This window comes from Bombus vosnesenskii, unplaced genomic scaffold, assembly GCF_011952255.1.
Source record: "Bombus vosnesenskii isolate JDL3184/JDL3185 unplaced genomic scaffold, Bvos_JDL3184-5_v1.1 scf7180000013788, whole genome shotgun sequence".
Lineage (NCBI taxonomy): Eukaryota > Metazoa > Arthropoda > Insecta > Hymenoptera > Apidae > Bombus > Bombus vosnesenskii.
Genome location: NW_022883218.1, coordinates 329222 through 357145, shown reverse-complemented (window position 1 = coordinate 357145; position 27924 = coordinate 329222). Strand labels below are relative to the sequence as shown.

General features: G+C 35.1%; 1 protein-coding gene across 1 annotated transcript; it reads right to left on the bottom strand.

The window, feature by feature from the left end:
- Nucleotides 1-1508: 1508 nt before the first annotated feature.
- On the bottom strand, nt 1509-17776 carry LOC117238976 (homeobox protein GBX-2). Its single transcript, XM_033504209.1, has 3 exons — nt 16948-17776; nt 14778-15089; nt 1509-3117 (listed from the first exon to the last, which is right to left on the bottom strand). The coding sequence occupies exons 1-3, from the start codon at nt 17222-17224 to the stop codon at nt 2357-2359; spliced, it is 1350 nt and encodes a 449-aa protein (XP_033360100.1). The 5' UTR covers nt 17225-17776; the 3' UTR covers nt 1509-2356.
- Nucleotides 17777-27924: the final 10148 nt, after the last annotated feature.

The window sequence follows — 27924 nt, the reverse complement described above, 5'->3', positions numbered from 1 at the left end:
AACGTGGCATATACAGTACAAATTGAGCTTAAAACTCTAAATTAATTAATCGAACTCAAGTCTACGCTAAGGCGTGAATCATCTATGATTCAAGAATATCAATTAAGGGTTAGTAATTTAATATGGAAGGAAATATCCAATAAGGAATTTGCAATGATATAAAAAAACAGATTTCAGTATTTATATTTATATTCTATAATTTAAACAAAATGCAAAAGCTATACCTATCCTTTAATTCTTAACCCTTATCCCTGTCTGGATAACACACGGAGAATTCCCAATTTTAACCTTATAACGTACCAATTTTATTTCCAGAAACTTCACTTTGTCTCACATACGCCCTCTTCCATCTACAAATCAGTGTCATTGTATTTTTTCGAGTCGCCTTCGTAATCGATTTTCGAGTTGTTTTGACAATTACATCGAGCTAGATTCCCCGAAGGGGTGGCTTTTGTCGGCTCCCAAACGAGATCAGTGTCTCCCATGGGATCACCTTGACGTGGAAAATTGCAGGCTGCACACCACGGGCGGGATTCAACGCGCGTATTTTCGCAGGCTGCGGCGCGTGCTGGCTCGTCTTTCGAGGGGACCCATGGAAAAAGCCGGACCCCATGCTCACCTTCAGTGAACGCCTCGTAGGCGTGACCCCATATGCCACTTTTGGCCGCGCAACCTAACCGCTTCTCGATATGCATTGAGGTTTCGTGAACCCAGCTAATTTGTCCAGAGATCTAAAGGCAACGAAAAGACGAGCACGAGAATCTTTGGGTAGATTCTTGGAAAGAATCCCTTGGCAGTTTGACAGATGTAGCATTGGGTAGTTTGTAATCTTTCATTTGTATCAATACAGATATATCAATGGAGATACTTTCCTTTAGTGAATTAGGAAATGTTTCATTTTTTCCAAGGATTCTATGAATAAGGTGCATATTTTTTTTAGTTAATTGTTTACAGTCACATCGACCACTGTAATAAAGTATTAGTTGTTTTTATAATTGAAATCATAAGTCGAATTTTATAATTTTTAAAAAATTTATGCTATTGCTATGTTAGTTTAAGAAGGATGATGAATCCTTCTAATTCTTAAAGAATGGACTTAAGAAAGATTTACTATTTTTTTACTGTCGACAAATTAAATGATGCCATAAATCCGCACCAATTGAATTATTCATCCATACCATTGTTAATAAAACATATTCTCATCTATTGTAAACAATCGATAGACATAACAGTAGAAGATGGATCACTTACCTCCGAACTACTTTTTCTGACAAGAATGAAAGCACGCTGTAATCTTGATTGAAGGCCACTCGAAATAAGCACAAAATATACATGCATCTTAACTCGCGAATGAATAATAAAAGCGCCTTCTTAACCATCTTGTACGATATATAACTCGTGAAAAATTGTAAAATAGCAAGTCTCTTTGTGAACCTTTAACGATATTAAAATTAACGCGGAGAAGTTAGGGATCTGTGATATGGTATACATTCATGAGTACACTATGATATTCCACATGATATTCGCACGTTTTATTGCCTTCTTGATATACACTTTCGCTGTTCTTCCGCTCCGTATCCCTGATACAGCTGCGGAAATCGCACGCTAGATCAATATCGATATCGTTGTAAAAGTGTTTCTGGGATGGAGCAGAGGTTTGCTTAAACGTAAAGAAATTATCTACAAGTACGATCTACGGTCCGTGTACGGGATATACAGTCTGTGCGAAAGCTATTTACATAATTCTTCCCTGTTAACATAGGTATGTATATTTACAAGTTGATCAATTTATTGTTGTCGTTGGATATGATAGAAAATCAGACGATTTTGAGATGACTTGATGGGCCACGATACAGAAATTGAGTGATGAGAGAAAGATGATCTAGAGAGATGATTAGATGTAAAAATATAAGTCGTAATTTGTAATACAAATTCCCATCTCAATTTTGAATCTCGTATTTAGTAGATATCTAAAATTAAAAACTGTTAAAGATAAAACATTGTAGCTAAATAGCATCTTGCTGTGAAGGAACTACTATTATATACCACATTTCTAAGAATGGTACATACAAGTTATTCGAACAACGAATTATAAACCATCGGCAGTTTTACTTTTAAATTTCCCATCACTAGTGAATCTTTATCTTCTCACCACTCACCTTCACACAACGATACCAGACCACCATACAATTCCACAAATATCACCCATCGTTATGAAATATCCACCTACACCGTCCATCTGTTTCAAAAACTCACTTCTTTCATCACTAAACTTTCTCATAAATACTCAAAGATTACAATTCTCACCACGAATCTACAATTAGTCCCGCGTTCACAGTTCACTTCGTAGCTTTCACTACCTGCCTGAAGAGCTGAGTCCTCCTCGATGAGAGGGTACCGTAAACGCTCTTAGTCCAACACCGACTCCGATTCCAACTCCGCTGTTCAGAGGACTTTGCACTTGTCCACTCAAGTTGATGGACGAATTGACCAATCCAAGAGCGTCTCCGAGTACCGACGACGAGGCGCTGGACGTAGGACTATCCGTCGTTGGTCTAACTCTAGGCGGCCTGGCGCATTTCTCCAAATGATGGTGGTGAGATCTAACTGCCAATCGACTAACGTGCACTGGAATGGGCACGACGATCCTGGTACCATTTCCAGAATGTTGTCCAGCTACTCCATTATGTCTATTGGATGTACCAGCAGTGGCCATGTTGCTTGCACTAGACCCAACGCCTCCGCCGCTCAATCCTGCTTTCACCCTTTTCCATTTGGCTCTCCGATTTTGGAACCAGATCTTCACCTGGACCTCTGATAATTTTAGAGCGTGAGCAATATGCGATCTTTCGGTTAGACTAAGATATTTCTTCGCGTGAAATTCTCGCTCGAGTTCTAGGAGTTGTTCAGAGGTGAAGGCTGTTCGTCTGCGTCTGGCTTTGTTGTTACTGGACCCGCTTGTTGACGTGTTTTGACCGTTTTCTAATGATCCCCCGGGACTAACGTTGCTGGATGCGTTGCTGGACATCGTGTCGGTCGCATCGTGGCCCTCACCAGCGACGCTCAATCCTCCACCCTCGTCCTCGCTGTCCGCCGAAGCGCGACCATTTTCTGAACCTGGAACCAACGCGGATTATGAATGAAGAATGTTTTTGGGAAGAGGGTTTAGTGAATGGTGATTAGTTTTAGGTTGATCAAAGTACTACGAATATTTATAATTCGTACTTTTATGAATACAGTTAAAGAAATAAGATATAGGAATTTATTTCGTCTATTAAATATTACAACGAGTACTATAATTAGAATATCTTACGTGATTTTGCATATTGTGTGCATATGCAGTTTTGCACTTTACAAATTTCCCAATATAAATCTGCAGCCTACTAACCAAAAGAGGCTGAATATAATATACAAAATTATTCCCATAAAAATTAGTACTCCAAAGTTGAATATATTATGTAACAAGCTGTTCTTATATTTTATGTTTCATAATTGATCTTCGAATTTTTATTGAGTTGAGGTATCAGTGCGTGTATTTTGAAAAATTGTTTAATTTCCCCCTTGGTGATTTTAAGGTCACTCAATGCAATTTTCATTTGACCATTTTAAATAAAGATTACTTTCGATAGGTCGTCATTTTGTTGAATTCCAGGTCAGTGAGTAGTTAAACTATTGCACAGGGACTCACGGGAAACTAATTAACAGTAATATAGTTTAAGAAGAAGAAGATTTAATATGCGAGACATGCAACTCGTTCGATCAGAAAGCGTATGCCTCTCGATCGAAGTCTCACCCGTTACCTTTGTTATTTTCCACGTGTTCTATTCTCTTTCCTTGTGTCTTTTTACCAGCCAGCTGAGCACTTTACTTACTGTAAACGACGTTACAAACTATATTATTTTATAATTTCACTGCATTTTATACACTTCAGTAGCCCTATGGATACAACATTGAAAGAACTCGAGCGAAAAGTTTCCTTTGAAAATAGTTATAGCGAAGTGAGGAATTCTAGGAAGAAGCGTGGTTATATTGAAGTTGATAGAAGTGCAACCGGGTGCTATAGATTATTCAGAATCTTTAGTCATCATAGCTGTTTATGGAAATTATGAATTAAAGTACTTAACAATACTGTGAAACACGATCGATATACGGAACTTGAAAGATATCAGTAACATGAAAGGAAAATAGGAATCATTCTACGATTTGTAGAAAACTAGATCTTGTCTTAGTAGATTACTTACGGTAGAAAAAGATTATTTATAATTACATAAAAGCATTCTAAAAATGCTTAAAAATGGCCAATAAACTAAAAATATAGAGTAATCCTGTCTGATCTTTAAAAAATTTTAAAATATTCAACAAGCTCTACTCAAAATACAACTCGTTTGTTTTCGAAACCTTTTCCTATGCAAATTATATGAAACTATATAATATAACTGTAATATAACATAATCCACTTTCATCTTGTATTACAATAATTTTAAACGATTTTAATCATAAACAGTTCTTCCAAGCATATGGAAAATACAAACGGGAAAAGCGCCATCATCAATTTAGTCAATATTTTAATATTGTCAGCAACATTTTGAGTAGTATGAAAAAATACACGTCTTTAAATCGAAACGTCTTTAAATCACGTCTTAAAATCAAATAAAAAGGCAATTTTCGCAACATACAAGATCAATGCACTCTTCTTCTGTAATCTTCAACTATAAATTAATAGAAATCGCGAAATTGTCTTGCAAATTATTCTTCTAAAAGTACGATAAACATATCAGAATTAATGACCGCATAAATGTCTTTTCAACAACTACCTACGTGTCGTCGAGATTATAGCTTCCGTCTTTTATTCATTTTCGTGTTTACGGCCGTAGGACGCGACGCGTAGTACGAAGCGGAACACAAAGTTCCGCGGCTAAGTTAACGCAGCTGGAGTTTGATGCACCCGCGTGTTTATTAATTCAAAGAGTTTCGATTGAATGGGCCATACGCTTCCGCGAACGAGAGACGAGTCTGCGATATTCTCTTGGCAAGTACAACGAACAAACGTTCGGGCGTTGTCCTCTTATGGTCTTTACATTTTGTACGATAGGAGAATCGAGCTGATCGATCGTTCAAACGATACCGTTACATCTCTATTCTGCACTATTTCTTCGCTATTAAGGTTGGATAGAGCAATTGTTCGATACCGGGGCGGGTGAAGTTTTTGGTTCTCGAAGACGTTTAAGAATCGAAGAATCGACTTTTAACCTATTGGTTGCAACACGGCCGCGAATCCTGTTATTTAAGTGACTCTAAATGTCTATCGCAGCTGGGGAAATATATTCTAGAGGCGTAAATGGAGCTTCGATATTTTATTTACAGAGTTTTCTGTTTTGCTTTCTATTCTAGTTTCAACTCTTCTTGGTATGAAAGGCACAGAACCGTTTCAATATTACTGATACAACAAATCGTGTTCTTTAAGTCTTGTATTTTATGTTTTTAACAAATTGAAAACGAAGGTTTATTAAAAAACATTTTATGCTGGTGATACAATTTTTCGGCGTGTAACAATCGCAAAACAGAGGTGGTACAAAAATTGTACCGTTTTGTCTGGAAGAGTTGAAACATTTCTGGAAAAAGATTTAGTTAAACAACTGAATTTAGGTTGCTATTACGAAAAACAAAGACGTGTCTTTTTATATTTGTACTTTTTATATTTGTTTCATTATTGTATTCTTTCCTTTAATACCCTATCATTATTATTGCGATACTTTTTACGTCATTTTACTTCCCTAAAAATTATTCTTTTGTAACTATTCTTTGAATAGTTGAATATAATGTTTTCACCATTGACTTGAACACCAGCTACGAAAAATCATATAAAATCTTCAAATTAATACAAAATAAAGGAGGAAATAAAGAATATAAATTCTATAGAGTTTCACGACTTCAAACAGATATGTATACAGATTTGGTATTGAAGAATTTAATAACACGATAACTGCTATAGCACGATCAGGGTCTTCTTCAGCAAATTGCAAGATTTTTATTATTCCTTGCGATTATGAGGAAGATATGCAGTATAGTGCATTCTATATGCCCGCTTGAGTGCAGTGTTCACTAAGATACTGGCGATCTGCCAGATCAGAGTTCGATCCGGTTTCTACACCCGTCGGAATGGCGCTGTACAACTATACATCTTCATGATATATTCTTCTTCAGTGAATGTTTTGAAAAATAGAAACAGATGTACATATTTCCTGAATAGGTCTTTTTACAGTCGTACGTGGAAACTGTCATATTTTACCCTGACAGATAGAAAATTATCTTTTCTGTATTCCAGTGAGAACAAGTGAAACTCATACGAATATTATAACAACTGGTATAATCTGGTTCAACAAAGTATAATCTTCTTCGTTGTATGATCGTTAAGTAATCATTTCGAGTTTCATGACAAAGAAAGCATTGAGCTATTATCTTATGACGTTACATTCGCAGTAGTTACGGCTTGAAATAGAATTAATTATGTAATAGGATACCTTTTTTGTATAGTTATATCGATAACTTTATTGTGTCAAAAGTTGAACATTTCTTGTTAACTCATTACTATTGTTACTTTTTATGTTTCTTCTCAATAACTTTTCGTTCGTAAAATATTTCTACTAGTTAATTTCGACTGATGACATGCCTAAAAGTGTAAATACTAGATTAAAAATTCAGGGAAATAAGACACCTATATATATAGACGTAGAAAAACGTTTAAATTAGGTATAATTTTAAACGTTAAGGAAAAGGAACTTTATAGTAAACATTATAATAAATAAAAGTTATTTTATTTATCACACCTATCTACTGTATATCTATACTATCTGTGAAAATATGGATGTATGTATTTCATGTGAGAAAATTGTGTCAATGGCATCTACAATAGTTGGGACGGTGTCGTTTAGTCGCGAAGATTAAAAATCTCTCACTCATACTCTAATGAGTATTTAAAATATTAATGAAATATTTAAACTCGCTAGTTTTGTCGATAGAAGTATCGTCGAACTATAAGTACTTTTATAATTCACAGGCACGAAGATATAAATATCTAGGTTATAGCAATGTGGTTGCATTTTATACAAACTATAATATCAGATCAACAAACTAATTTTATGTGTCCCAATATGGTCTTCGATGAAAATGACGCGATCAAATCAATACGACAAAAGGCATATTGGAAAATAATTAAAAACCTTCAACACTTTTCGCGTGAGTAAAAAAGTCCAGACGATCGTTTTCGACTTAATTAAACTTAATTGTTGGTACTGACGTGGATGATATATGGTTTGTGTTTGGCAAATCTTTTGTGTCGTAAGACCATTAAGTGTATCGACCAATCGAAGAATCCAATTCAGACCATGTTCCCGCAAGGGGACAACGTTTTTTTTCTCGTCAGAATTTGGTTTCTCCTTGCGAATAGCAACGCGAGGCGATCCTCCCTTGCCATGTTGCTCGTCACGGGCATCACGGTGGGTAATAAATAAGAAAAAAAAGTCAAAAACCAAAAATTCTGCTAGAAAAGCAGAAAGAGTCTCTTTTCGAATTGTTCGATAATGAAAAAATAATATATACCTATAGTATGAAAAAAATGTAGAAAATTGTTTGTTACAATTTTGTACGGAGAATCCAATATTCAAGAAAGACATACTATTTATTGTGATTTCATAAAGAAAAATAAAATTAATTTATATTCTTTTTACTAGCAGAGATTGTAGTAGGTACTATATAAATATTATTATAAATATTACTAAGAGTAGATACTGTATATTATAAAATACTGTTAATTCACTCTTTGTCGCAAATTATTTACTTGTAAAAGATTCAGTATTTAAGAAAGACATTAATATTTCTATCGCAGTTTCACAAAATAAGATTAATTTATGTTCGTTTGTCAGAAATTAGATATCCTAAATCTTTATGCAATTAGAACGATACTCGCTGGATTTGTAGAAAGCAGTTATCATACATGTTTCATAGGGCGAAGCGGTGATTACATTTATTTCTGGATATATCACATAATGACTTCAATCCCTCTTATTTCTTGCTTTTTAGTTTTAATTTCATGTCTGATGTCATTCGAACATGCGATCGATGCGAATATGTTACTGTGATTTACCTGGATAACTACTAAATAAACCATGCTACCTAACAAACAGACGACATCGTTTATTGGAATCGTGAAGCTGATTGTCCTGATTCAATCAATATACTACAAATTTTTAATGGAAACTGGAAGCCACTGAAACAGCTATTTATGTTTTATTTGAATCTTTACATTGTGTGGGAATTCTTTATCTGCGATTCATTCAATTCTTGATATGTATGATATATACGATACATATATACATGTAACAATTAATTTTCAATTTCAACCAAAAAGTTTATAACACGTTTATAATGCAAATGAAATTTACATTATCCGATACCAAATTTAAACTTCGCCGAAACAAAACAGGTAAAACAGAATTTTCTACATAGATAGTTCGCTAAGCAACGCGAACTATATATTTTCAACATCTTAAAAGAAGAGTAAATCTTTTTTTTTAATTTAAAAAAATATAAAAGAAGAAATCACAAACGGATTGTGAAAAAATATATCGTTCCTCGAAAATAAGAAGAAGCTTATCTACCACGTCTCAAAGGTATATAAAGTGCATAAACATTCAACGAAAAAGGAACTTCACAAATAGAAATTTAATGCTACAAATTTTGAGAAAAGGAAATCATCATATGTGATCTAGAGTATAAAGTAAACTTGTCAGACTCTTGCGCGACTTTTCGCTTCTACTTATACGATAATTAATTCATATATTGATCTCTGAAAAATGACTAGATACGTCGTGTTTTTCTAATGCATCCGCCCATTGCAGGGACTTCTTTAAAGTGCTATGAATCCTGTAATCTATCTAAGAATCTAAGATAATCTATCTAAGCTATCTAAGAACAAAGAAGTCTTATTCATTCGAGGAATCGTCCATAGAATAATTTCATTTAATTCGCGATCGATATGTCGTTCCTGCAATTCTATTCGTTTTCAAAATTCGTTCTTCTTTTAGAACGTTCTGTTAATGTGATTAATTTGTCACGTCAACTAAGCCACTTTTCAATGCAACGTCCATCACCCTCTTAAAGGAAGAAAATTTCATTAAAAACTTCAAACGAACACTTGGATATAGTTTGTAAACTTTTATCCTTTCATCTTCGTCTTAATGCTGTTATACCATACGTATAAATTGCATGGTATTCGCGATTAGTCGTGAAAAATAGATACATTCCTATAGATTCTGTATCATTTCACATTCTGGTTCGACAGTATATTCTGTTAAAATTTTAAAACAAAAATAAAAATATGCAATCACCAATTTTATAAAACAGAACGGAATCTTCAGTTGAATATTTCATCTATCTTCGTTTCACAAAGCAGATAAATATCATATTCATTTTCATGAAATTTACTGTAAAAAATTCCTGATTGGAATTTCAATATAAAACTTTCATTCTCATCTTTGCATTTAATTTCACGTGAAAATAGCTACTTTCATTTGACAAACTTTGAGATGAATTGAATTAAAGATGAAAAACTCAAGCTCTGCGTGCGAAAGTGCACACATGAACATAGTTTTATACGATTCATTTATATATCTGTATTTCGGCAAACTGAATGACATAATTACGAATTTTATTAGAGAGATTGAAGCTGTTTTAAGACTCATCGTGGTTCATTTAAAAGCAGTCCAGACGACACGCAAATAGAATTACATAAAAGTGCGATCGATCATCTCTTAAATGGAAACTAAGTATATAAAACTGACGCGGCAATTTGGTGAATGAAACTTGAAAGCCAAATAGGTTGTTTGGAAACGATCTAAAATTGACCGTGAAATAATGAAATTATAGGAATGGCTAGAATTTAACATAACAGCTATGTCATAATTTAACATAAGTAAAAGAAAGGATTAATTACTCTGTAAGCTATTGTCTTGTTTAAGTCGAAGGTAAATAAGTTAATTGCAAAGTGAATAAATAGTCGAAGCAGAAGACCTACATCTTGTGACCTTAGATTTTCTCAATTTCATTGGACACGCAAACAAAAATGCCTGTATCTACAGATAGGAAATGGTATAAAAAGCACCAAGAATAAGTTTATTCACAAATTAAACTTAAAGTATTTATTTCGATAAGCATTTTTATACAGTTAACTAAAGAAATAAAATCTAAGCGAGGACTTGCTACGCAAAATATTACAGTGAACACTTTATTTTAGATATTTCATACGTTTCAGCATATCACATGCACTCTGCACATTTTTACACTTTTAAATGCATAAACATTCACAGTCCAATAATAATGCAATTTATTTCAAACAACGATGAAAAAGGCCGTTAAAAAACAGAGAATCTATACATAAAGAAATTACTATGTCTAAGATATTAAGAATTCGAACGACAACTAAACTCATCTTCTCCACTTAACAGGTTAAACTGTTAAATCACGTCAGAACTTCCTCTATTGAAAGCTCTTTGTAACACAATCAGACACGAGAAAAGGAGGGGGGAGACGAACGTAAAACAATAAACCGAAAACACAGAGAGCCGAACGAGAAGAAGCAACAATTCAGGTGAATCGTTTCCGATGGTCGGGGGCCAAGAATAGAGAGGGCATGCGTCTCGATCGGCGTGTTCGTCGTAACGATCGGCACACCGGTTCGGCACGGTGCGTCATAAATGACCGATGACAGATTCCTCGAAGCCATTTCGTTGCGCATACGAAATCGCCTCGGTCGGCGGTACATCAATAAAAAGTGATCGGCCACGAATAAATGCGCGCGACTTCGTCGATCGTCCGTTCGCCCCCGCCACCTTCGGAAATACGTGATCGGCGAGTTTCGACTTTCCATCGAACATCCAATACCCCCTTCCATTTATACGACACGACTGAACAACCCATCACGACCCATTACGGGTTTATTCGCGCCGCTCCAAACAATTAAGCGGTCGCGTATTTCTTGATTGAGAAGTTGAAATAGTATACGATAGGAAAATGAAAACTAACTTCTTACCAGCGAGCAAGGAAGTAAATTTTAGGTAGAATATGGTGAGAAGTTATAAATAATAAAATAATTTACTTTCAGGACTGTTACAAGGTAGAGTGTCAATTAGACTTTGGTTGAAAAAGATGAAGATTTACTTGTTAGATGTATTTATTCGACAAGATCGCTTAGTAGTCAAGGTATCCATAAGCAGGTAATGAAAATTAAATTTGCGTTTAATTTGCATTATTTAATAGAACATACTTTCGTTAAAATCTCACGTTAATTCATAAGTTGGCTAATACGCGTATAGGTTTATCAAATTTTATGAGATATAAGAGGCATGTGATATGTAATAAATACAAAATACAAGATATAAGAGATATATGACACATGTATGCAAAATAGAAGACACAAATATACATAGTTTATGTCTGAAAAAGATTATGTTTAATGAAAGATAGATCTTGTTAATGTATACAAAATGAATCTTAATAAGATTTTATACTTTTTGAAAAATAAATAATATTTAATGTGGTCGTCATATAGAAAGAAGCATATGATGTACCAAACGGTTATTTTAGATAAGGAAAATGCATCTATTTCAAGTCATTCCAATTAGTAGCATAACCAAAGTTTAAATTAATTTACGTGGATGATCCTTCGATTATTTCGTGCACTGTACTTCGGAGGAGGAAGGGAATAATAAATTGAACGAAATGGGAACGAAAAGTGATTAGTAAGCAAGCAACGTGTTACGTGACTTCGTTGATTCGTGATCAGAGTTCATTAACTCGAATAATACTCTTTCAAGCAATTATAATCTTTAATTTTATTAATATAATACTTATTTAATTCTTCGGCTACAAATTTCACTGATTTAAATCATTACTTTCAAGTCTACAATAAAAGAGAAATTCAAAGGTGGCACATTAAAAATCCAGACTTTCTTCTGTTACCTTTCTTTAATAGGTAAAAAAGGGGAAGAAAAACGAGTGTTATTCGAGAAACACGAATCGACAGAAATTGCAATGAATCGCTTACGGATTCCAGGAGCGTATCCTCGACTACGATCGCAGTCGCCACGATCGAAGGCGGCAAAGGGCCCGAGATCCACAGTAGCGTGCATAAATTATAGACGTCCCAAAGTCAAATCTCATACAGCTCCCACACACGTGTAAAATTCCGTACGCACACGCGTTTACAGTACGTGATACGGTACTCGGTGAATCCTGGCCGAATTTCAAACGCCGAACGAACATTCGAGGAAGAACCCCTGTTCCTCGAACACAAGGGCGATGTTCGGAAATTTCTCCGATCCAATCGATAATTTATCGAATATATTTTCTGTGAAATCATTCTGGATGGTATGTACAGAAGGAATTCTCCGAACGAGACTTTCAAACGAATGCTCGATAATGAATCGCGATAAAGTTCATTCACGATGTTCATCTTTGTTTGGTAACTTTAATAAAAATGTAGCATTGCTTAAGAAAATTTTTGGAATCAGAATCAACGATATTATATTACAAAATTCCAATTGTTTTATAAAATACTATCCTTTCTTTTTCAATGAAACAATACAACTCCGCGTAACTTTAACCTTATCTTATTTACTCTACTGTCTTTCTTTTTCCACCACTTTCGGTTTTTGCGAAATTATGCGAATACAAATACAAAGTTATGTGAATGAAAATTACTGAGTATATTTTCTGTCCAAAACTTCATTAATAAACAACAAATGCATCATGTTCTTCACAGCCGAAAAATCAAAGCTTTCATTGAGAAGCAAGTTCATGAAAGCCAGAACGCCATAAGGGAATCCGTTACTATCCTAATGAGAATCTCATCGATCGACGTTTATTTTAATTACTAATTGCTACCATGTTTCGTCAGTCCTAGAAATAATTGAAACGATCACTCCCGCATCCTGTTAACACTAACTACCGTCAGACATCGTGCTATGGTATAGAGCTAGCTCGTGCTTCGAATATAGAATTACCGGCTGTAAGTTAATAGGAGAATATAAATAAATAGGTATTTCACGATCCCGTTCGCATGACAGTGCATCGCCGTTAATAAACCATCAGAATCGAAGATATCCAATCTCAAGTAGCATAATACATGCTGTGAGAGAATATTTATTCATTTTGGAAATTGCACGTAGAAAAGATGTATGAATACTACACAAAAATTCATATAATCGTGTATTATCTAAATAAAGTATTGTCTAATAGTATATTGTTGTATGTATATTTTGTATGTATATTAGAATTTGTTTACAAGAAAAGAAAGAACGAAGTAATTTTTTCACATAAGAAAAATATTTAAGTGATACATGGAAGATATTTTTTGTATTAAAGAATTGAATTATAATAAATTATTAATACTATTTGTCTCATTTACGTATTCCTAAAAAATGTTTTTTTATACTGTTACGTGGAAATGAATCTTTAGATATTCTTTCCATCGTTTATCGTGGAACCTGTTTACAAGGTTTTAATCCACAAGTTTACTTTTAAATCAGAGATATATAGCAGTTCTTTCAAATAATAACAAGAGAAATACAGTATGCATGAAACGAGTTTGTTAAACAATTGCTCGACAGCATCCCTGAAAAGAACTATTGCTTGTCGAAAGAACGAAAGAAGATTACACGGAGTATGAATAATTTCAAATTAATCAATATGTATTCAAATAATTATTGAATTTTAAACAATTCTTGCATCAGGTTATTAAAATAATAGCTTAAATACCCTTATATTCATTCATAAAAACAAGTTATCTTTGTTTAGTAGATCGTCCAAGATATTTGTACAGTACTGTTCCTTGATACATTGTCGACTACAAAATTGAATTTGTTGAGGTTTTATATATCTCGGAATAGAGAGTGCAAACGCGTGGATGAATCTATTATAGAAACTCTTTATTCAGAAATGTTAGAAATTAGGATTTCTGATAGTTTCTATCCTATGTGATAATGTATTGATAGATGGATTTATTACAGTGGATTAAACGGAAAACGATGATTATTTAACGTGAACTTAATGCAGTAGTGTGATATGGCAACTCTCGATTAACGATTCTTGACTCTTAAACTCTCCGGTGACCAATTGACGATCAACGACTGCGGTGCCGAAATATATTGATGGCCGTTAGGCCTATTGAAGTTTTCCGACCCTTTCGGCTTGTCGGCATTTGCACTTTATCGTCGACATTGTCTGTATGTCGGCGATCTTTCCGCGGTACTATAATAGAGACCAAAGAAACCGCTGTAAAGAGAATCGTTGTGCCAAAAACTAAACACTAGAGAAGATGTAGAGTTTTCCTAGAAGTGAGACTCACTTCAACAGAATTAAAAAAAATATTCCATTATCAATGGTCAGTTTAAATTAGTAACTACAATCAACAAAATGTTGCACTCTTTTCTTAAAATATTCCAACTTACGTACAAATATTCACATAGAAGCATTCAAGAGCCTGAGCATCAAATAGTTTCAGTCATAAATGTATGGCATGGCACTCTATTTGTATGCACAAATTAGAGAACAAATATTTCATATAATTAGCAGGAGTTCGATTAAACAATCGCTTAATAAAATTTTGTTTAAATGAAAAGAAGTGAAATTATACCGTAAGCTTATTGTAAAGCTTATTGTAAAAGAGACGAAACATAAAGAAAAAACAAATATCGCGCTATACGTTTTACGCAAAAACTTACCATGTCTCGATTTAGAAAGATCGTGAGCAGGTGATGCCGGTGAATCGATACTACCATCGTCCTCGCTATCTGTGAAGCTGGTTGAGCCACGATGATTCAAGCCACGCTGACAAGCGGTCGGATAAGCCGCACCTTGGAGATGATTCGTTCCTGAACCAAGATGCTGCGATAACCGATTCTGATATAGATCCTGGTGAGACGGATAACTGGCAGAGGTATGCGCCGGTAACATTGGAACACCGGAAGCGCCGCCGCTGCCGTACATCCGCATTGGTAGCCATGCACCGTACAATCCGAGTGGCACTCCAAAACCTGAAATAGAGAAGACTAATCAATACTTCCTGAATAATTTCTACAACATCACTCGACTTACTGTAACTAACACGTACTAATTGTTAATTATCAATAATTTTATTGTGAATTGAAATATATTTTATTCTTCGTTCTGGTAAATGTATTTATAACTGTAGTTATAATTCTGGATACAACAGTTTGCGATTACCAATAGTTTTATCGTGAATTAAATACTACAAACATTTAATATCTTTTAATCTTCGAATATTTAAATATTACACGTTTTGTAACTGTTTCCTAATTATTATTTTGCATGCAATAATTTACGACTCCCAATTACTTTATAGTGGATTAGTTATCAATTAATTATTTAATATCTATTTTTTAATATTCGAAGAAAAGTTTTCACGCTTAAAGTGAAATATTTCTCTTAATTTGCTCTGCCTTCTCTACGATATAAATTCATATTTCTTTTATTGTTCTAAATCATATAAAGACTATCGCTATCATGATATGCATTTCAATGAGTGCTACTAATAATACTTGTATGACCAATATAGATAACATTTGACGTAACTGATTGTGAGATACTCTAATGAGGAATTACTTCATTCTTATGTGAATTATATGATATACGTAATACGATTTAATCAGTGGCCAATGATCTGTAAAATGGAAAATGTATAATGTTACTATACCTATACTATATAAATTTGGAGCTTATCGCGTTCTTGAGATGACGTAATATTTTAAGACGGCGTTCAGTGGAACTTATTTTAAGTAGATTTCGTTCTGCGGCAAAAGTAGGACGTTCACGGATTAAATTATGCATGCTACATCCGGTAGTTGCAAGATTCAAAATGAAAAAGCGGTTGTAGAATATGTAACGGGCAATTAATCGTTAACGAAGCATGCTCGATCATTTTATTTTCTACTTTGTATAAATTAAGAGGTTTAGTAACAGTTAAACTCATCGTTTCCTGTCGCTCTTGACGAAAGAAATAATTCACATAAGCGATAATCTAATCAATATTTAAGTTATGAATTAACGTTATCAAATGATTTTAAAACACAATAGTGTTTTATGAAGCATCCATAAATGACATAAATGAAATAACATGACATAAAGAGCCAGTATAAATCATAAGTAAATTAGTCAATTATTAATATTAAATTAAGAAAAATTAAGCATAATTAAATGTAATCCGGAATAAATGAATATGAAAATGAGTATAATTAACACCAGTACGCCATAATTATGCAAGATAAGAAAGTAGTCTATCATATATTATGATCTCTGATTATATATGATACCTACTATATGATGATATGCTCCAATAGCCGGTTATACAACCTTATAATCTAGTTTAGGCTATGGCAGCTGCCATATTATAACAGTTGTGATGACTGACTAACTAATATAAAATTAAAGAAACTTGACAATTTTAACCGTCGGAACACTTAGATCTTTTCAAATCTATAAATCTTAATAACGTTCTATTTTATAATTTATAAAGTTATTACGAGTCTTAAAACTGGTAACTGTATAATATGACTTTCAGTAAAAGCAAAAGTCGATAAATTACCACATAACAATATAATAACAATGTGTCAAACAAAAAACATACAAAATCTAGAACTGTTATTTAACTATAACGAAGCCTAAGTGTATAAAATCTACGATTACCATCTAGAACGAAATATGTGCATAATTTTGAAGCTGTTAAAACGGAAAAAAGAAAAGATTTTATAGAAAGAGGCAAATAGAAAAGAATATAATGATTCGAAGAAGAGTATTGTAAAAAGTCTATTTCGAAGTTTTCCAAATAATTGAGAGTAAGAGATAGTTTGCATGCCATGTTAAACACAAACCAACCAGGAGGTAGTGCGCTGGCAGCCGCGGTCGCCAAGTAGTGTCTCTGATAAAGATATTCTCTATCTCGATCAGAATCCTCTTCATTTTCATTCGTCTTCTCTCCTTGTGTTCCTGATTCACAGCTTCCTTTCTGTGTACCACAATTACCGATCAAACTTTCGATCGTGAAGGGTTTTGGCGTTGGTCGTCGCGGTAACTTCGACTCTCCGATCGAAGATTCGAGTTCGTCGCTCGCTGATCCGACGTCCAATTCCGTTTCCTCTACGTTTGAGTCCATTTTTGTTTTCCGATTTCAGATTTTACGGTAACAATTAACACGCGATCTGTCCTTCCATAATTCTACAGCTTTTGTATTTTTTCTTTTTGTGCAACGAATTTGATGATTCTTCAAACTTTACTTCAGACGCAGGATGACAATGTTTCGTTGTTTTTTAAATATTCTCTTCCGGATTTTCAAATACCTTACTATGAATAATACATTTATTCTTGATCGTACTTGTCGAGTTATGTTTTAACGATACTGAACTGCGTCGTAGCGATTCTGCGCTTATAAAATTCGATATGAATATTTATTGCTCTATTAAAAGTGAATTTATGAATTCTAAACAGACGTCGCCGTGCAAAAATTGTATTAAAATTGTATTATATGAATAATAAGAGATACCGCTATTTTGTAATGTGTAATAAGTATTTATAATCATGTGTATATTAAAACGTGTGTATGCATCGATAAATCCATCGTCAGCATGTGTCAGTAACTGCTAAACTATTTATTTCTAACATAAGTGCTTTTTCTTTTGCACTACTACATATACATATGATAATTCCTCTTACAAGAGATATTGTGTTTAAGATTGATACAACTATATATTTTTTCATACATTGAACATATTAGTTACAAGTAATCTTTTATCGGGCTTAATACTGTATTTCGCAGAACATTTTCCATTAAATGTCACTTATACACGTTACTGTCTTCGTAGTATTTGATGTCTTTGTACCCTATACAGTCTTTACAATATTTGACATTTTTTAGACAGAATTCAATTTCTTAAAATACACGAAAATGTAACGATCTTATGCCTTCTTCACTTTTTTGTCTTTGGAAATCTACAAAGGCTGTTCACAATTCACTGTCTTTCTCATTCCAACATAATTATGTAATTCTTCAAGTACGACACTCAGTACCAAAATAGACAGTACGACAAACAGTATCCAAAAAAAAAAAGAAAGAAAAAACACCTCTCCAAGTCCAATCCAAGTTTTTCTTCTCTTACAATATACTACAATTCAAAACAAAATATCCTCTAAATCTTCCGTTTCAAAAACCACAATCCGTTATTCCAAATCACAATCTTCTTCCGCCCGAAACCTTCTTTCTATTCATCTCCAGGGTTCATTCTCCAATATCCTGATCACGTCGTGTTCCGAAAATCAAAATCACCAAACGAAAACCGCACTTGTCCGGCCGAAACTGTAACCACAAAATTCTGAACCACGACTCGATCCTCTTCTTCAGGAACCCTTCTACCTTTTCGTTGCCATGCCGCGTATATACGCGTTCTCGAACCCGAGTAATGGAACCAGAGGGGGCGAGAAGAAGTCGGCAGGGAAAAAAAGAGCACGTGGAGAGCACCGCACGGGGCACAAGTCGACGGGCAACTGGCGGCCGGCGGCGAGCCGCATTTCAATTGCCGGGCCGCGTCCCTGACGCGCCGACTCGCGGCGGCGTGGCTGCTGGCGTGGCCGCGTAACCGCACGGACGTGGTTCAGCCGTGTCGTTGATTGGTCGTAGCTCGGGCCAACTGCATTCGCGGACGCGCCTACCGATCCATGGACCGCCATCTTGCTACCGTGGCCGCTTTTGTCCTTCCGTGGTCGCGATCCGCCGGCGTGATCGAGCTTGAACCAAGGATGAATTTCACCCGCTACGAGGCCGGATACTCTACCATCGATCCCTCTGTTAATTACTGCCTATGACGAACTGCCATGTATTTTGTGAACTCGATGCGGTTATCTTGTTCCTTTTGCCGCTTTTGCTATTTCTCGTTTCACTGACGGTCGCTTCGTTCGTATTTTTTTATTCTATTAAGAAGCTATAGAAATATGTTGTAGAAGCAAAGTTGTGCTAGGGATAGTTAGGATCGTTTATGAGAAGTGTAAAGTAATATATATAGTGAGGATAATAAGCGTAGAGTATACATAGTTATCTGTAGGTATAACTATTTTGGAGAAGTATTCTCGAAATTGTAAATTCTATAGAAATTTTGATGTCTCGTCAATTTTGGTGAATAGTGCAAACGCATTAGGTGAATGCATCTGTGGAGGATAGTTAGTACGTGAGGTTTAAAGAACGAGATTGCTCGTTGTTGAAACAGTCGAATATATTTAAAATAATAAATTAATGTACAGCCGTATACGTGAGTCGTTAGTACAAAATATAAATCATAGAATAAAATCGCGGAATAAATACTCATTAATGCTCGTCGCGTAGCTCGATAAATACTCGTGAGATACTCGGAGATGCTCTGTAGATACTGTACGATACTCTGTCGCTCGCGATCGCGTCCGTTTACTTATACTGGTCGGAGCAGAGTCGAAAAATTCGAATTCGTCTTCATTCGACGCTTGCATGTAGCGGCGACATTGTTTTGCCCGGAGTTTGCTTATTATTATATTTCTGCGTCAAGGCTGAATCAATGTTCTGAGGCGAAACAACAGCATGAGTCGCTCTTTGAAGTCCTTTGACTTCTGTGCCGCTACACATCGATGATTTTGGATTAGGTAAATTGATTTGTGACAAGACGCATCAAGGAGAGAAGTTCATCAAAGAAGTTTTCACGCTACATATTACTTATCTAGAACAATACATTCTCTTCCAGAATCCCTAAATTTAATTCGATTAGTTTTTTAAAAGAACACATAAGAAAGAACGAAACCCATTTTTTACAATGCTTGAAACTTATGAATAGAAGCATTTATTGAAATTACCTACTTTAAACTTACCTATCGAATATTACCTACATACATGATAAATAGATAATCACTATCAAGATATAATTGTATATTATCTATGACATCGACGAATCATGTTTCCTCTATGTATAGAAAACGTAATATAAAGAACACGAAAGTCTGATAAATATCTACAGAGATATAAATAAATAGAGTTTCAAGAAAAGGGAATAAATCACGCAGTAATACTTGACAGCAATCATTTACGAAGCTTCTAACAATTCTCAAAGCTCCTACTCCTTCTCCAAGTAGGTATTGTCATCAAATTATCTTAACTTAAATCCCCGATACCGTAATATCAAAACGAAAGCATCTGCTCTCAAGTTGTCAATCGATTTTCAAGAGAATAAAAGCCAAAGTCAGGGAACGATTTCGTAGAATACACAACGAGATTGATTCTCGTGTTGAGTTAGTACGATCTCGATGACGCTGAGCGGATTGACACCAAGAAGGGTGCATCATTATCCTGGGAGTGGATTGGCTCGCGCCAAGATCGTTCGGATAACAGCGCTCGTTAAGGAAGCGTAGTGCGGGGGTGGCATGGTGAGCAACCTAATGGGAGACACGTTCATCGGCGGCGTTCGCGGGCGAACGATAAAAATACAAGGGACGCGGTTGGTGGGCTTATGGCAACGCTTACGGTGCTGAAAGCGAGCTGGCTCGTTAACGCTGATCGCTATGCATACTCGTTATGACGTAAATACACCCACGTGACCGGTCGCGTCTAATAACGCGTCGATTATGCACGTGAGTCGGACCACCCAAAATAGCTCGCCCATTGCACCGAATTTTGATGAACGTTAATTTGATGAGTAAGAATAGCTGCCATTAATTTTGATAATTCGTGCGTTGTTAAGGTATCGCTGTCATTGAGTGTTTAAAAAAACCTCTTTTAGATTTTTACATCTTTTTCGAATTATTTCATAATGAAATTAACTTTAGTTATATATGTTATGGGAATGAGAACTCGTACAAACAAGGAATAGGAATCGAAGTTCAGTATCTGTAAGATTCAAGTCATAATGGGTGAGAATTGTATCATCCATTTCTACTTTTACATTCAATCCAACATTTTTACATTTTACGTTCAATCCAACATTTCTACTTTTTACAGCTTTAATTATTCTTATGTGATCTTTGTAACTTTTTCTGTGAATTGCATACTTAAGTACAAATTTTCTATTCTCTTCTAATAATTTACATGTTTAACTATTTTTCCTTAATGTCACATTAAATTTGCATTTTGCTGTTGTAATATTTACGTTATTTATTTATTTATTTATTTAAGGTACAGAATACATAAAGAGAAGGAGATTTTAAGGTACAAGGAAAAGAAAAGACGACCAAAGGATGCAATTACTTACTGGCGCATAATTTCCCGTGGCAGGTTACACCCATTCGTGGTTTCTTCTATTTGTAGGCGTTTCCAAGCTGGGGCTAATCGGTACATCACGCTAATAGTGGCGCTATTTCGGCACTCGTTAACGCAACACGAGTCTAATTGAGCTTTACAGAATCTAAAGTTAAACGGCTGGTCGTTATATGAAAGCGCAAGAACATATATCTTCGAGTTCGTCGCGACAACAACCTTTAAAGACGTCTAAGATTATTTGATCAATTATGATTTTTCAAACTTAAGAAACCTCTTGGCAATAGAATAATACAATTCGATCAAAAGTAACTCTGAGAAAACAACAGAGCTAAAAATAGTTTCATTAAAGTATTGATAATTAAATTATGTTGAATACATTATATATTCATTCATCATATTCATGAATACATACGAAGAATTATATATATTATTAAGAATTCATTTATATTTTCCTTAAATTCAGGAAACTTCCTTACAATACAAGAATACGATTCGATCCAGAGTGACCCCAAAAACGTATCGGAGTTAAAAGCAGTTTCATTCAGTGATAATTAAATTAAAATAAATATATTATACGCCCCTTCGTTTCCTCGGGTTTCAATGGTCTTTAAATACATTTAAATACAGAGAATATGTTGCTGTATAAGAAGCTGTCAAGAGAAGTTTATCGTGCGAGGCAAATCATCTTGATAAAAGTTGTTCCCGGTGACAGCGAAGCGGAAATGAGTATCGACCGGATCTGCAGGCGGATACGGAGCTTGACAAAATGGCACTTAACGGGTTGTAAAGCAAAATGAAAGTGCTGTAAATAAAACTCAAGAAGCGGTGCATGTTGTCAGGACGTAATTAAGACGACTTTCTTGCTAGAAACACATTATAGAAATTTATTTTCAGGTCGTCACTTGTTTGAATTTTTCACGAAAACCGCATATTCTAATCCATGTCATATTCATTTATTTTTCTAAATTCATTTAATTATTTTGTATTTATTTCTATTTTGCTATAAATATTCTTAAAGAAGGCTAAAATTAGTTCTGATGATTAGAATATATTAAACAACAAAAATGAAAGGTTCACGAGATTTTTCACGAAAAATTGTCGATGTAAACTCTTATAACTTTATGAACAAAAATCGTGCAACAGTTTGCTTAGAGCTATTTTAAAGGACAAAACTCAATTTTCGTCTTGTTTAGTTCATTTTCTTGAAAAATGTTTTTATACAACATTACAGAGTTGAAAAAATAAACATACCTATTTTTTGACAATTTTGTGGAATTTAAACAATTCTGTGGTATTTAGAAACCTTTTTCTACGATAGAGATTCTACTTTCTCCTTTACAACGATGCTTTACGAGTTGATGCGTGATCTTTTTACCGCTATCTTATTGCACTTTGTTATATTAGTATCTCATTCACTTGGTATCATCCAATGGAGCTACTTTACTGTTCTGTAAAATAACAAAATATAACAAGAAATCTGTGAACTCGATGAGTTCGTTAAGTTTAACAGATAACTCTAATGTTAAACCATTTATATCTTCTTGGAACCATTCTCAACTGAGAAAATTGTGGAATCGTAAGCGTCTTGGTGACTGAAATTCACACGGAATTCATTTCTGCTAGCGTTTCTCATCATTTCACGCGCGTCGACTTATGGAGCACGGATTTTCCCAAGCAGAATCTCGCTAGGCGTGCAGGACGAGTGGAAAACGCGCGCAAGGAGATTCAGACACGAATACTCAGACGGCCCTAAATCTTGTCTCGCGAGGCAAGTCACTGGGCTTCTCTTTATTTTGCTCCTCGAAGGCGTCGTTGCGCGCGACCCGCGGAGCTTTCGTTACGCACGTGTGAACGGAAGCGTTGACTCTTAAACGCTTCGGTTCTTAAGCGCGCCGCGACGCTCCCGACGACAAAAGTACGACTTTTAATTGCCTGATGTTTCGTCAGCCGAACGGTACGATACAGTGACGTTTACAAAGTTAAATTATTCGAACAGTATGAACGGAATATTTATTAGTTTATGCTAAACCTATTTATGAATGGATGTTTATGCACTTACGAATATGGAATTTTATAATGCAAAGAATATATGCACGATATGTCAATACCTAGACAATATTTTTATGAATATAGAGAAAACATATTCAGCAGGTGATACAACTTTGTATTTAAACTGCATATTTTTAATTGTGTTTATTATGTTGTATATGTTTTAATTGTATTTATTTAGTTGTATATGGACCTGCATAACCACCATCTGTCTAGCGGTAATAGAGGAAATATATCTAACGCGTTTTTGTTAAGCTCCAATTATTTCCTAAGAGCAATTCATTTTTCTTCCTTTCGCTTTTCTTTTAATCACATGATCTTTAAATGTAGAAAATGAAATTAATATTTCGTACGTTCTATTTGTTCTAATATATACCTTCTTTATGTATAATTGCATTTATATATCTTTTGTATTTTATATAACTCATTAAAAAGAAGAGTACTATGATGCTCAAATGGTTGAAATAGATGTTTGAGAATAAGTTAAGCGCAAGTTCAAATTTAATACGGCTAAACTGGATACTACTAAAATGGAGGATAAAATAGTACTATCTACGCTTGACGACTCATTTCCTTTGCAACATCTCTTTCCTTTTATCTTCCTCGGACAATTTATTCTTTCCCCTTCTTTGTCACCTTACTTCTTACGCTTCTCTTTCTCCTCTTTCCTTCGTTTATGGGGTATTACCCACGAGCTTTTCACAATGATTTACAATAAGACGTTTAACCAAATCTTGACTCAAACTGGAATCCTGAATATACACGTCGAAATATATCGAATAATTGAAAAACATTGCTACGGCAACAGAAACCTTATCACGAAACGCTTAGTTCTAGACTAATCATCTTTTCTAATATTGTCCAATTTTTACATTTTACACTTCAATTTATTAAATTTTCAAAATTAAGTAACGTCCCAAATTCATTTACTAATTCAATCCAGGACCCAGAGATCCGCTATTCTTATATCCATAATTCAATTCTGATTCCACGAAGAGAACACCAGTTTCTTGAGTTCCTGACAACCGCGAGACACGCGAATCCATCAAGCAAGTAGAAGAGGAACGCAACGTCAGATGAGAGAGGCCACGGTGGCCGGTTCCGTCAAAAGGGACACGGTTGCCGCGCCTGCGTTTCCAAAGATAGCAACCACCGTACGGGGGAAAAACGTGGATGGAAAGGGTCTAGAATTCGCGATTGGCGGCTTGGTATTATTTGCGTCCGCAGCGGCTGAGAGAAGAAGGGCCACGGTTTACGAGAGAGCGCACAGAAATCGATGGTCAGCAAATTGGTGGGCGTCGTAGAAACCGAAACGACGCGTACACAGTAATGGATTAACCAAAGGTTTTTGGTTCGCCGTGGCGACAAATCGTACACTGTGAAAAGGAGACGCTGGTAACCTATCGCGAAACCTAATCCATCGTCGTGTCGCAGCGCGAGCCGCAAATGTTAGGATTTGTACGCACGAAGACAAAATGGCTCGCCCTGTAATCGGTGGGATTTCCGTAGCGTGCATCACGACACGCTGCATTAGCAGAAAAGGTGGACAGTTTATTGCGTTTGGTTGAATGATGCGTTTCAAAGGAGAGCAATTCGGGAGTTGAAGTTAGCATGATGAGTGTAAAGAGCTGTTGAAATGGCTTATAATAACGTTCTGCAGTATTTGGGTACACTTCTATGCAGTAGTTAGCATTCTTGGTACTAAGAACTATTTTATTCGAAAGTTGCTCGTCGGATATTTGCTAATAGTCTGTTTTTGATGTTTTTTTTCTCGGAATATGGATAGATATAATTTAAGTATACACGTAATAGATTTATTTAATACAAGTGTAATAAATAACAGGAAGGAAAGCCCAGAGGAGGAGGAAAGGTAAGATGGAAACAAGGGAGTGAATAGAATGCTTGGAAAGTAATACTTTTGTTACTATTTATTTAAGGATGACGGCGTGAAATAAATTCTTACTTTTGTTTTCCAATCTCGCATACAAGAAATCATCCTGAATTATGCTTTAATCGATATTCCAAGAATAGGTTGTCCTCTTAATTGGTGTCTAATAAGATTTTACCGTATAATTAGATATAAATGCCTGTGTAACATATATCTATATGAAACTTCATAGACGAGAATTGAAGATCACGCGTTTACGAAGTGCCAGAATGCAGGAAAAAACATGCTGCTTGAATTATGGCGGACATTTTCGTTGAGACGTTAAACGGGTACGATACTTAAATCACGTTAATCGTACGGGACACGACTAAACGGGTGCTATCTTAAGAGGAAGCCCGCAGTCGAGAGAAGTGGCGAACGTCCTCGACGCTAAATGGGACGTGCTTTCAATTATGCGTGAAATGAAGGCGGCGATGCGTGCGTCTGCTTGCCGACAGGCAGCACGAACGCGCGTATGGCACGTCAAGCCAGCGTATATGTACATACATAGATGCACTCGTAGAAAGAGCTTGAAACGTTCACCATGCTTGTCTGAATAATCGCCAAAACGAATGTAATCGGTTTTTAATTGTGCATGGAAAGTACATTTGTAAAACAGGATTTATGCCGCAAAATCTCACTTCCAGGTGCATGCATAGAGAAGTTTCGTAAAATGTTGCGTAATCTGCCTATCAATTAATGAATTTCACATTAACTCATATATAAATAGGGGAAGACTTTATACATAATTTAATTTTATTTCATTTGATTTTTTCTAAGAAATCCTCAACTATGCGTCAAAGTTAAACTGTGGCCTGAACCATTAACTACATTATTCCTTTAGCTGTATCCATGTACATACATACATGCGTAGAAAGTTTGTATAGTATGATAATAAAGGTTAGTCATACACATGCACACTTTCCAGCTATGATTACGCGTAGATAGATACAGCACGAAAAGCGTGGAATCTCGTCGTGGTTAACGCTCGCGGCGCATGGTAATCACGAACTCGATTGATTAGCCGACAAAGTCGAGCCGACAAATTAGAGGAATGCCATCTACGTTCCTGCTTGGCTCTCCCTCGGCAAACCACATCTGCATACACGCTTCTGTTCTGTGGACGAAGTGGAAAGATTATCTGATTCGACGTGTATGTACGGTAACTTTTTCGTTCGCAGTAGTCTGTGTCTACAAAAGGGAGGTAATACGTTATACAGCTGATATTTGCGAAATTGTTCATCAATTTCTTCTTTATTGTTTGAATTCTTTTAATGAAATCAACGTATATCTTTTTTTTAATGATGTTTATTTAACCCAAGATACAATTTTAAATACATTTTGGTATTCACAATAAACTGTGAATTTTGGTAATGATGTGTTAGGCAAAGGTATCGATACGCGGTGGTACGACGTAGCCATACTATATTATGTGTCGGCGCTTTACATATGAAATCAACGTATATGATGCGATCTATGTGACAAATTTTATTATTAAAACATTTTACTTTTCTCTTACTAGCAAGTAAATAACGTAAAATCTGATTAAGGACTAATGTGGCGTTAACATTTCATTTTAAGATTTTGTTCAGTTTATTTGCGTTGTTGAATTTCGTTTCTTAATTTTATAAAGACCAAGTAACAAAATAAAAGAAAGTTACGCAACTGAAACTTTATCCTTCGTATATATCTTCCGCTTTGTTCATAAATCAATCAAGAAACGGAAGCGTGTTAATCTCCGCGTTTACTTAAACGGAGCACAGCTGGCTCGGTCGGCTAATTAATTTTTTCTCATCGCAAGTTATTATACTGGCAGGGAAGAATATGTACACGGTGTCGTCGGTGTACTTCAAAGCGATCGGCAGTCGTATTCGGATGCAAGGGACAAGTCGAACAGCAGCTCGACGTCCAAAGTCCAAAGAATCACAGAGACGGACTTTGTACGAGATAATCTTCTTCGTCGTCGTCCTCTCGATTTGCTCTTCTTTCTCATTTTAGCTAACAACCACTGAATGTCGATAGACACTTGTGCAGATACGTGATCTTGTACGCTAATTGCATTCTTTGTTAATTTAACGTACTAGTAAAATAGTAAAAGTAATTGTGTCAGGAATAATAAGATCATTGATAAGGTAGTATGTATTTTATATAAAATCTTAAACATTGAAATATTCTTAATATAGAATGTAAATTAAATACATATGTATCTAAATAATGAAAATGAAACAGCATTCTTTCAAACGATAAATTTTACACGATTAAAATTGAAATATCATTTCAAACAATTGTTCCCAGACACGGTCTTAATAGTGTCTTATGAAAAACAGAAAATACGCACCGACTGTCATATAAAAAGTTATGTAACCCCCATTACGAAAGATATTGATGACTTTAAAACTTGCCAAAAATTTGTTACTTATGATAATATCTGCCTCTTCGAAATAACGTTTTATATTTTCAATCGAATTTTCAGAGATCAAATATAACATAGGATAGAAAATAAGAAGGAGAGAGAAAGTGAAGGCCATAGAATGGAGTAAAAATAGTGGGATGAATATCCGGCTGTCCGAAACAAGCCTAAATACGTCTCGAAAATATTCTATGGCGTAACGGG